The sequence below is a fragment of the Epinephelus fuscoguttatus genome, linkage group LG23 (genome assembly GCF_011397635.1).
Source record: "Epinephelus fuscoguttatus linkage group LG23, E.fuscoguttatus.final_Chr_v1".
Taxonomy (NCBI): Eukaryota; Metazoa; Chordata; class Actinopteri; order Perciformes; family Serranidae; genus Epinephelus; species Epinephelus fuscoguttatus.
This window is the reverse complement of record NC_064774.1, coordinates 2257319-2269893: the sequence shown is the minus strand read 5'-3', so window position 1 is coordinate 2269893 and position 12575 is coordinate 2257319. Positions and strand designations below refer to the sequence as shown.

General features: G+C 45.4%; 1 protein-coding gene across 10 annotated transcripts in view; it reads left to right on the top strand.

Annotated features, from left to right (window-relative positions):
• The window catches only part of LOC125883955 (gastrula zinc finger protein XlCGF57.1-like), a 77209-nt gene that overhangs the window by 31579 nt on the left and 33055 nt on the right, over positions 1–12575 (top strand). For 2 of the 10 annotated variants that reach the window (XM_049568620.1, XM_049568624.1), the window contains exon 1: positions 7240–7862. The exons of 7 other annotated variants lie outside the window; for them this stretch is intronic. In XM_049568620.1, the coding sequence (XP_049424577.1) occupies positions 7670–7862 (193 nt within the window). In that variant the 5' untranslated portion in view covers positions 7240–7669. Of the gene's footprint in view, positions 1–7239; positions 7863–11660; positions 12496–12575 lie in introns of those variants that run through there. One more of the 10 variants, XM_049568635.1, reaches the window with a different exon arrangement.

Here is a 12575-nt window from a genome sequence, read left to right as displayed (position 1 = left end):
TAGCAGTTTACACACAAACATGATTATGCAATCACTTCAGACCGGATACAATATAAGCCGGATAAAAAATTACACTACACTCTGCAGTTGATAGGGAAGAAGCGAGTTGAAGGATTTGTCCCAGGAAGTAGGGCTGATGGATTGAGGAGGGTTATCTATGGGGTTTCGGCTGTAATCTCCATGGCGGAGCTAGTCAGGGGAATTGAAGGGGTGGATGTCGGTGATGCATATAGGATAAGGGTCTTCCGTGATGGAGAGAAGTGTGATTCAACAACTGCGGTGTTAACTTTTAAGGAAGAAGCTGTCCCAGAGCGTGTGTTTCTGGGGTGTTTGTCCTTTAAAATGTACCCATATCGAAGGCCACCCTTAAGGTGCTATAAATGTCAGCGATATGGCCATATTGCAGCTGCTTGTCGAGGAGTAAGGAGATGTGGTGGCAAACATGAGATCTTTGACTGTAAGGAAGGGGAAGTAAAGTGTGGAAGCTGTGGTGGAGGACACATTGCTGGGAGCCGAGATTGTGAGAAATATAAGCAAGCTAAGAGTGTGCAGCAGTATAGAGAAGTGAACAAAGGGGTGTCTTATGCTGAGGCTCTCAGGAAGGTCAGAAAAGGTGGTGAAGATGGTGAAATAAGCAAAGAAAGAGGGGGGCCTCCACAGGTTGTATATGCTACAGAGGAGACAGTGGTGGTGAGCAAGGTGAATTTCCTGGCCTTCGTTGTAGAGGTACTGTGTGTGGTCAAGCAGACCAAAAGTAACTCTGATGTGGTGAGAAATGTTGTGCAGGCTGCAGAGAGGGTTCTTGGGATTGGATGTGAAATCAGACTTTGAGTGTGTGGTGGTGGAAATATGGAGCTCCTCAGGTAGGTTCTCAGTGGTTAATTTCTACAACCCATGTCTCCAGTTAGATTTGGAGAAATTGGAAGGGTTAATGGGTCAGGTGCGCCCTCCAGTGGTGTGGACAGGAGATTTTAATGTGCATAACTCTCTGTGGGGCAGTAAAAGAAAAGATAGGAATGGTGCAGTAATTGAAGACTTTTTGGATAACCACTCTCTTGTGATGATGAATGATGGTAGAGCGACTAGGTTTCAGGGAGGAAATGGGAGTCTGTCATGCTTGGACCTTACTTTTGCATCATCTGAGTTAGCCAGGTGTGGAGAATGGGAGCTTATGGATTGCTGTACTATGGGGAGTGATCATTTCCCCATTTTAAGCCGGTTTGGTAGAGACTTGCAGGTGGAGGAGGGTAGCACAGTGAGAGGGTATGACTATCATAAAGCTGATTGGGACAAGTTTCGGAAAGAGCACACTGCAAGTTTGGGAGATGTGATGAGTGCACACAGTGTAGAGGAATGGAATAGGTCATTTGGAGGGGAGGAAAAAGAAGAGGATAGTGCCATGGTGGAACAAGGCTTGTAATGAGGCAGTGAGGGCCCGCAATATAGCATATAGGCAGCTTAGGAGAAGCCCAGATGAGAGCCATGTTATTGAGTACAAAAGGCTGAGAGCAAAGGCCAGGAAGGTTTTTAAGAGGCTAAGAGGGATAGTTGGCGTACGTTTTGTGGCACTATAGGTGCAGAAACAAGTGCAGGGCAAGTCTGGGGCATGATTCATAAAATGGCTGGGAACTACAGAGGAAAGTCAATGCCTGTGCTGGTAGAAGGGAGTGAAGAAAGTGTGAGCAATAAGGAGAAGGCTCATCTGTTAGTCAGGACCGATCAGAGAGTGCACAGTGCTAGCAATGTGGGAAGGGAAGGACAGTTGAGGGGAAAACAGATGCTTGAGCAGGAAGGATATAAGTTGGGGGTAAATATAGATAATAGTGATGTGGTGAATGAATTCTTTTCTATGCAAGAGTTGAAGCGTGCAATAGGGCGAGGGCAAAACACCACCCCAGGGAGAGATGGTTTAGGGTATGAGGTGTTTAAGCAAATGGATGATGATGCATTAGATGAGTTGTTAGCCTTACTAAACACAGTATGGGAGGAAGGAGTTCCAGTAGAGTGGAAGCATGCAATGGTCATTCCAATATTGAAGCCCGGGAAGGAAGCCAGCAGTCCTGGATCATATAGGCCTATTGCCTTTACAGCAGTTGTATGTCAGATAATGGAGAGAATGATTACTGATTGGATAGTGCACTGTTTAGAGCGGAGAGGGTACTTTTCCCCACATCAAAGTGGTTTTAGGCTGGGTCGGGGAACCATGGATGCAGTCCTGGTATTAGACAGAGATATTAAGAAAGCACTGGTGAACAAAGAGGTGGTGGTTGCTGTATTTTTAGATATAGAGAGGGCATATGACATGTTATGGAAGGAGGGACTGGTGATTAACTTGTATGAGGCAGGGGTCCAGGGCAGGATGCTGAACTGGATCAGGGAGTTTCTGGTAGGTCGTACTATTCAGATGAAAGTGGGAGAGAGCTTTTCTAGTACTGTAGCTGTGGATAATGGAGGGGGTGTAGTGTGGGGTTCATGTGGGTGTCAGCACATGTAGGTGAAGAGGGAAATGAGATGGCAGACAGGGCAGCCAAGGAAAGTTTGGGTAGGAATGAGGTAGATGTTAGGGTGGCGTTAGGGAAATGGAGTGCCGTAGCATTATTTATGAAAGACTCCATCGGCAATGGCAGCAGGAGTGTGAGGGAGACAGGATGTCTGTGTATGCGGATCGAGAAGCAGGTGGAATGAAAATACATTCTTCCTATTATTGCTGCCTATTGCTGCACAAAGCTTGGGCATTTTTATTTATTACTTGCGGTAAATAACTGTTTGTAAGCTAACTGTGATTTTACCGCCTGTTTATCAAGATCAGGAGATCTCGTGAGAACTTGTTTTTTGGGACGGACAGGGCTCAAACAAAGTTAACTTTCTCTTGATCTGTGCGGATGAAAAATGCAGCTTTAGTGTCAGAATATTGGGAAGATGTGTGGCTTGTGGAAAATGAACCCAATATTTACTTTAGTGACTACAGGGCGAAAGAACTGACCATAAATTGTGATCACGTTCATTTTCCTCATTGACGACAATACATTCAGAGCTGCCGCAAGTCTCCTATGGGTGCGTGGCGCTGACGTCACTGAATCAGGAAGTGAGCTGAGTTGGGTATCTCGCTTCATCCAGTATCTCTGATTAAACCGTGCCTAGTCTGCCGGAAATTTAACAAAAGAAGAAGAAGAAGAAGAAGAAGAAGAAGAAGAAGAAGAAGAAGAAGGAGCAAACTGGGGGTGCGTCCCAAGTCTCTTAAATTATTGCTAGTGCTACTGCTAGCCGACTTTGCTAGCTGTTTAGCCCCTCCCACCTAGGAAAAAATGTGAGGAGCTAGCGCTAGGAGCGATGAGCGAGCATTGTCGGTTTCAGAGACATGAGACGGCCTTACTCTGAAGCGTCACGTGAAGCGACATCCATTCCTGATGACGATGGCACAGCTGGATCTGCTGCATAACGGGGCCAGCGTTTGGCGTACATCCCAAGTCACATTATTTTCGCTGATCAAAGCCGTACTCAATTTTATTTATAAAGCCCAATATCACAAATCATAATTTGCCTCACAGGGCTTTACAGCATACGACATCCCTCTGTCCTTAGAACCCTCACAGCTGATCAGGAAAAACTCCCCAAAAACCCCTTTAACGGGGGAAAAAAACGGTAGAAACCTCAGGAAGAGCAACTGAGGAGGGATCCTTCTTCCAGGACGGACAGACGTGCAATAGATGTCGTACAGAACAGATCAGCATGATAAATTAACAGTAATCCATTTGACACAATGAGACAGAGAGAGAGAGAGAGAGAGAGAGAGAGAAACAGTGACAGAGATGCAGGACAGACGGTAATGACAGTAGCTTACAACAACATGAAAGTAATAATATTAATTTATATTAATAGGCTAATTAATATTACCTACAAGCTATTAAACATTCCACTCACATGACATGCAGGACAATTAATGATGGGCAAATGTGTGTGTGTGTGTATTTGTGTGTGGTGTTACATCAACACGTGTGGTTCTGGACATGAGCTGCTGCACATTTAATCAACAGCGCCGAGATCCTCCCAGTGGCAGTGGCAGGTAGTGGCACCGCAGTGGCAGTCTGTGGCAGTCTGTGGCATCTCCTGGCACCCGCTCGGCAGTTCAGAAACGCCTCCCTTGACTCGCTGCCAATAAGGGCGGGGCCACATTTCCTGGGAAAACCCACTGGTCCGTGTTGTTGTTAAGACAGTCAGACTGCTTTCCACTTCCGCCGTGGAGTCATGATGAATACAAAATAAAAATTAAGGGAAAAATCAGCTACTTGTTTACACATTTTAATGTACAAAGTTTTGCACAATTTCTCTTTCTTTTGCACCTGTTAATATTATCTAAATATATATTAATATCTGTTCCACTGCGAAAATGTGAATGTAAAATACTGTACATATTGTACTATTCTTATTCTTATATTTAATATTTTATATTTACCTGTGCTTATATTGTTCTTATTTTCTATATTTCCTTGGTTGTATTGCTTGTTTTACATATCTAATATGAAATACAATTATAATTATATAATATAATTATAATTATGAAATATCTTAACATAACAGTTGCTACGCAGTGCCAAAGCCTGCCACAACCTGCCACATGATGCCACAACCTGCCACATGATGCCACAGCATGCCACATGATGCCACAGCATGCCACATGATGCCACAGCATGCCACAGCGTGCCACATGATGCCACAGCATGCCACATGATGCCACAGCCTGCCACATGATGCCACAGACTGCCACATGATGCCACAGCCTGCCACATGATGCCACAGCATGCCACATGATGCCACAGCATGCCACAGCGTGCCACATGATGCCACAGCATGCCACATGATGCCACAGCATGCCACATGATGCCACAGCCTGCCACATGATGCCACAGCCTGCCACATGATGCCACAGCATGCCACAGCCTGCCACATGATGCCACAGCATGCCACATGATGCCACAGCATGCCACAGCGTGCCACATGATGCCACAGCATGCCACATGATGCCACAGCGTGCCACATGATGCCACAGCATGCCACATGATGCCACAGCCTGCCACAGCCTGCCACAGCGTGCCACAGCCTGCCACAGCGTGCCACAGCCTGCCACATGATGCCACAGCATGCCACAGCGTGCCACATGATGCCACAGCATGCCACATGATGCCACAGCCTGCCACATGATGCCACAGCCTGCCACAGCCTGCCACATGATGCCACAGCCTGCCACAGCATGCCACATGATGCCACATGATGCCACAGCGTGCCACATGATGCCACAGCGTGCCACATGATGCCACATGATGCCACAGCGTGCCACATGATGCCACAGCGTGCCACATGATGCCACATGATGCTACAGCGTGCCACATGATTCCACATGATGCCACAGTCATATGCTTAAAACAACTTTTCTACCAGGAAACTCTACCAGGACTCCTAAAATACATTACAAAATACAATATTATGTTTAAAACAGCTATTGTGTCAGGCATGAGCTTTACAAAATACAATATTGTATGACGACTGAGCGTGAAGTGTGAATAAAACGGTGTCAAGGAGCCCCTTTACAGCCTAATGTCACCTCTTGGATCTAGACTCATCCGACGCAAGGGATATAGACTTGATCCTCTAAGAGGAGTCCCAATAACCCAGTAAAATGTAGATTTGCAGCAGTCAAAATCCAAATTTTAATTGTCTTGAAAAAGTCTTCTACATATCTCTTCCACATTAATGTTAATGAATGAATATCATTTACTGTGTTTAGTAATACTCTGATGCAAGGAATCTCTTAACACCTACAATAAACAACTATGTAGGCTAATTGTGCTCATCATACCACTACTTAGGAGAAGCTGATAAACAAGATTAATACAAGTTTTGCATTTAATAGTATTATCAATGATAATACAGATGATATTCAATGAAAATAAAGAGGAAAATTGCACTTGAGACAACATGGTATTCAACAGTATCTAGTTAAGTTATGTAGGTCGGAGGAAGTCCAGCTGTGACAAAGACACCTTGTGGCAGGCTGTGGCAGGTTGTGGCATCATGTGGCACGCTGTGGCATTATGTGGCATCATGTGGCAGGCTGTGGCATCATGTGGCAGGCTGTGGCAGGCTGTGGCATTATGTGGCATCATGTGGCAGGCTGTGGCACGCTGTGGCATCATGTGGCAGGCTGTGGCATCATGTGGCAGGTTGTGGCATCATGTGGCATCATGTGGCAGGCTGAGGTATCATGTGGCAGGCTGTGGCACGCTGTGGCATCATGTGGCACGCTGTGGCATCATGTGGCAGGTTGTGGCATCATGTGGCATCATATGGCAGGCTGTGGTATCATGTGGCAGGCTGTGGCAGGCTGTGGCATTATGTGGCATCATGTGGCAGGCTGTGGCACGCTGTGGCATCATGTGGCAGGCTGTGGCATCATGTGGCAGGTTGTGGCATCATGTGGCATCATGTGGCAGGCTGTGGCATCATGTGGCAGGTTGTGGCATCATGTGGCATCATGTGGCAGGCTGAGGTATCATGTGGCAGGCTGTGGCACGCTGTGGCATCATGTGGCACGCTGTGGCATCATGTGGCAGGTTGTGGCATCATGTGGCATCATATGGCAGGCTGTGGTATCATGTGGCAGGCTGTGGCATCATGTGGCATCATGTGGCACGCTGTGGCATCATGTGGCATCATGTGGCAGGTTGTGGCAGGCTTTGGCACTGCGTAGCAACTGTTATGTTAAGATATTTCATAATTATAATTATATTATATAATTATAATTGTATTTCATATTAGATATGTAAAACAAGCAATACAACCAAGGAAATATAGAAAATAAGAACAATATAAGCACAGGTAAATATAAAATATTAAATATAAGAATAAGAATAGTACAATATGTACAGTATTTTACATTCACATTTTCGCAGTGGAACAGATATTAATATATATTTAGATAATATTAACAGGTGCAAAAGAAAGAGAAATTGTGCAAAACTTTGTACATTAAAATGTGTAAACAAGTAGCTGATTTTTCCCTTAATTTTTATTTTGTATTCATCATGACTCCACGGCGGAAGTGGAAAGCAGTCTGACTGTCTTAACAACAACACGGACCAGTGGGTTTTCCCAGGAAATGTGGCCCCGCCCTTATTGGCAGCGAGTCAAGGGAGGCGTTTCTGAACTGCCGAGCGGGTGCCAGGAGATGCCACAGATTGCCACAGACTGCCACAGATTGCCACTGCGGTGCCACTACCTGCCACTGCCACTGGGAGGATCTCGCTGTCTCTAATACGCTATTTCTCCGCCATCTCGTTCAAATGAGCCAGATAAAGGGGGCGGATATTTATACGTCATGGCCTCAAGCTGAAAATGACTTCCTGCTAGGAACCTCTCGACCATCCTAGCTCGTAGCTGCTTAAAGCTTGCTGCTAGCTCCTCGCTGCACAAATAAGAGACTTGGGACGGCCTAGAAGATGGCGGAGCTCGAACGACTTCCGGTGCAAGCGAGGCGCTAGCAGTAGCACTATAAAAATAAGAGACTTGGGACGCACCCTGGCTCGAGCTCGCCACTACAATCCATACTACTTGGCCTTTCGGACACAGCCCAGGTGTTAGCAGAGTGTCTTTGTTGTGTTTTTAAAGTGTGACCATGTCTAAAGTCCAAATGCTGAGATCGTTGTTGAAGCAGCGACTAACTGCGGCTGATGGAGAGATATTTGGGCTGTTTGAAAGAACGATAGCAGAGTACGAGGAGGAACTTTGTCGATCAAAAGAGGAGAACGAGCGACAACGGAAACTACTGGACGCTGTTTTCAACCCTCAGCTTCGGTTACACAGAGCAGGTTTGTTCATTAAACATTACAAGTTCATTATTAATAATATAACTGCAGCTTTGTTCAATAAATATTCAGTCTGTCGATGATAAAAAGCCACGATAGCTTCTCTGGTGCCGTTAGCTTCTCTGGTGTCGTTAGCTTCTCTGGTGTCGTTAGCTTCTGTGGTGTCGTTAGCTTCTGTGGTGCCGTTAGCTTCTCTGGTGTCATTAACTTCTGTGGTGTCGTTAGCTTCTCTGGTGTCGTTAGCTTCTCTGGTGTCGTTAGCTTCTGTGGTGTCGTTAGCTTCTGTGGTGCCGTTAGCTTCTCTGGTGTCATTAACTTCTGTGGTGTCGTTAGCTTCTCTGGTGTCGTTAGCTTCTCTGGTGTCGTTAGCTTCTGTGGTGTCGTTAGCTTCTCTGGTATCATTAGCTTCTGTGGTGTCGTTAGCTTCTCTGGTATCATTAGCTTCTGTGGTGTCGTTAGCTTCTGTGGTGTCGTTAGCTTCTCTGGTATCATTAGCTTCTGTGGTGTCGTTAGCTTCTCTGGTGTCATTAGCTTCTGTGGTGTCGTTAGCTTCTCTGGTGTCGTTAGCTTCTGTGGTGTCGTTAGCTTCTCTGGTGCCGTTAGCTTCTCTGGTGTCGTTAGCTTCTGTGGTGTCGTTAGCTTCTCTGGTGCCGTTAGCTTCTGTGGTGTCGTTAGCTTCTCTGGTGCCGTTAGCTTCTGTGGTGTCGTTAGCTTCTGTGGTGCCGTTAGCTTCTGTGGTGTCGTTAGCTTCTGTGGTGTCGTTAGCTTCTCTGGTGTCGTTAGCTTCTCTGGTGCCGTTAGCTTCTCTGGTGTCGTTAGCTTCTCTGGTGCCGTTAGCTTCTGTGGTGTCGTTAGCTTCTCTGGTGCCGTTAGCTTCTGTGGTGTCGTTAGCTTCTGTGGTGTCGTTAGCTTCTCTGGTGTCGTTAGCTTCTCTGGTGTCGTTAGCTTCTCTGGTGCCGTTAGCTTCTGTGGTGTCGTTAGCTTCTGTGGTGTTGTAAGCTTCTCTGGTGCCGTTAGCTTCTCTGGTGTCGTTAGCTTCTGTGGTGTCGTTAGCTTCTCTGGTGCCGTTAGCTTCTCTGGTACGGTGTCGTTAGCTTCTGTGGTGTCGTTAGCTTCTGTGGTGCCGTTAGCTTCTGTGGTGCCGTTAGCTTCTGTGGTGCCGTTAGCTTCTCTGGTGCCGTTAGCTTCTGTGGTGTCGTTAGCTTCTGTGGTGTTGTAAGCTTCTCTGGTGCCGTTAGCTTCTCTGGTGTCGTTAGCTTCTGTGGTGTCGTTAGCTTCTCTGGTGCCGTTAGCTTCTCTGGTACGGTGTCGTTAGCTTCTGTGGTGCCGTTAGCTTCTGTGGTGTCGTTAACTTCTCTGGTGCCGTTAGCTTCTGTGGTGTCGTTAGCTTCTCTGGTGTCATTAACTTCTCTGGTGCCGTTAGCTTCTCTGGTGTCGTTAGCTTCTGTGGTGTAGTTAGCTTCTCTGGTGCCGTTAGCTTTTCTGGTGCCGTTAGCTTCTGTGGTGTCGTTAGCTTCTCTGGTGCCGTTAGCTTCTCTGGTTCAAGACGACAGAAAGGCAACAGGAAGTCAAATAAGCACTGGTTCCAACCAAGGTGTGCAGAAGAGCATCTCTGAAGCAACAACACCTTGTCCAACCTTGAAGCAGATGGGCTACAGCAGCAGAAGACCACACCAGGTGCCACTCCTGTCAGCTAACAACAGGAAACTGAGGCTACAATTCACACGGGTTTTCTCACCAAAACTGGACAATAGAAGATTGGAAAAACCACATTCAGATGGAAGCATGGATCCATCCTGCCTTGTATCAACGCTTCAGGCTGCTGCTGCTGGTGGTGTAATGGTGTGGGGGAGATTTTCTTAGTACCAACTGAGCATGGTTTAAACACCACAGCCTACCTGAGTATTGTTGCTGAGCGTGTCCATCCCTTTATGACCACAGTGTACCCATCTTCTGCAGGGTATCTGCGGGGTTGCAAAAGGTATTAAACGGTCGTAAATTAAATTTACCAAAATTAAGGCCATTAAAAAGTAATAAATGTCATCTGAGGAGGTATTAAATTTTCAAACCACTATCCAACCATGTGTTTTTTTCCATTTATGTTAAGTGCAGGCTAGAAATCCTAAAAGTCCTATGATTTTATTTATTATATAAATTATATGTGCGAGTAGGACCTGAGTGATATCAAGGATGTGACGTCAGTCAGTGTCAGGAAAAACAAAACAAAACAAACAATTTGCGCCTCAGTCAATCTACAGTATGCTCCGTTGCGGATTGCTGCCAAAACAGTCATCATGGGGAAATGTAAGTTTTTGGACCTCTGGTTAGAGGACGCGAGATTCAAAGACTGGCTCAGGCCAGTAGTTGGTAACAGCGGAGAGGCTTATTGCCATGTCTGTAAAAAGACAATAAATATGATCTGGATGGGGGTGAATGCTGTCAGATCCCACATGGAGTCCAGTGGCCACCAATCAAGAATGCACCGACGTAGTGAACAATTGCCAATTTCCATGTTTTGCAGTAGCGCAACGGCTACATCACCGCAAACCTCCACCGCTCCCCCGCAAGCCACTGCAAGCGGTAGCACCGTGAGTAGACGTACGACGACAGACGTCAGACAGCAAACTCTATGCCCCACTTCAACATTGCGAGCTGAGGTGCTGTGGTGCCTGGGAACAGCAACCAAACACCACTCATACAGCTCCAATGAGGGGATAGGAGAGCTCTTCAGGAACATGTTTACGGATTCAGAGATAGCAAAAAACTTTGCGTGTGGCAAGGACAAGACGAGCTACATCATCAAGTTTGGTTTAGCGCCATACTTTAAGAAGGAACTCATTGCAAGTGTAAACAAAGCTGGACCGTTCGTCCTCATGTTTGACGAAAGTCTTAATACATGTTCAAAAAAACCCCCAAAAAAACCAGATGGACATACACGTTCGGTATTTGGAGGATGGCTGTGTGACATCAAGGTATTTTGATTCCGAATTCCTGGGACATGCGAGGGCAGAGACCTGTTGTAGCACATCAAAGTAAGTATATTTTCTTATAATTATTAATTATGCTGTTGAGCGCGTGTGCCATATTTATCCCCGTATTGATTAAAACCAGACGCGGCCCGCGGCCCGAAGCCCAGACTTGACGGGGCCCGATGTAATTCTCGGTTCGGACCGAGCCCATACAGATCATCACATCTGGGAACTCAGAAGAACAGACAAGCAGCCCACTCGAGCAGAAAGACAGTAAAGGGACTGTGAGTGAGTGAGTGAGTGAGTGAGTGAGTGAGTGAGTGAGTGAGAACCAACAGTAAACCCCCTCACCCCCATTCATTCAAAGGAAATTTATTAGTTTTGGTTTAAGCATTGATGAGGTAATCGCTGTTCGTATGTTATTTTCTTTTCAATGATGTTCCTCGTTACATGTTTATTGCTGTATTTATGAAAACACATCAACCAATATTGCATATACATCCATAATTCTTATTATGGCTAATTAAAGAATACTTATTTTTACACTGACATATTCTTAATTAGAGGTGTTACTCAAAAAACCTGCATTTTTACACCTAATTTGAATTTTATTCGAATACAAATACTTTTTATTTATTTTTATTGGACTCAGTGAGACCTCTGTTTTTAGTACCTTGATGCAGAGTTAGAGCCATAGAGGACGAGGACACACACACACACACACACACACACACACACACACACACACACACACACACACGGATAACACATGGAATCAGTAATAGGAAAACATACTTTTTTTCTGTTAGAAAATTGTGTTACTCTGTTAATATTTTGGTTTTTGATTGCAGTTGTTGTACAATTTTATCAAATTGATGGTTAGTTATTGTGTTGCTTGGCAACAGTTACGTATTGCACATATGCAGAGGTTATGACCTATATGTCAGTTGAGATTAATACCATGTTTGTCACAGCAGTGTGAATGGTCCCTCCTATGACAAAGGTTCAGACATCCTGGAGACACTGTCAGGATTAAATCAAAGGCTACAGATATTAGCTTTACATCCAATAAGGGATGATTATTTTCTCAAAGGTCATGTTTCCTCATCAGTGTCAGATATTGGAACTGTTAAGCTGGCTGCTAAGGAAGCTCCTCATAACCCTCTAGTTTCTCCTTTCCTCGTCTCCTCATCCAGGCTGAGATTCTCAGTGTCCTGAGTCACAAGAACATCATTCAGTTTTATGGAGCTGTGCGGGAATCTCCCTACTATCCCCCCTCTCAATTCATCTCTGATTTTATCTCAGTGTTGGGACAGTTTTCTCTCTCTGTTTGAACTGTGCATGTGTTAAATGTTGAATTCATTTAATTAAACATTTCTGTTTTTAACTTTTTAAACCTTTTCTGATTTTCATTTGTCATTCTGTCTTCATTAACTCTAAATTGTCCGTAGGTGTGAATGTGAGCGTGAATGGTTGTTTGTCTCTATGTGTCAGCCCTGTGATAGTCTGGCGACCTGTCCAGGGTGTACCCTGCCTCTCGCCCGATGTCAGCTGGGATAGGCTCCAGCCCCCCCACGACCCTCAAGAGGATGAAGCGGTTAGAAGATGATTCTGTCTTCATTGAGATTGAATGATGGTGAAAGAAAGAGTGTAGCGCTGGAGAAGTGGTGTGTGCTCTTCCTACACATAACAATGAAATAACTTTTTGTCTTGGGTTAGGGTTAAATAACAAATAATTGTGTATCGG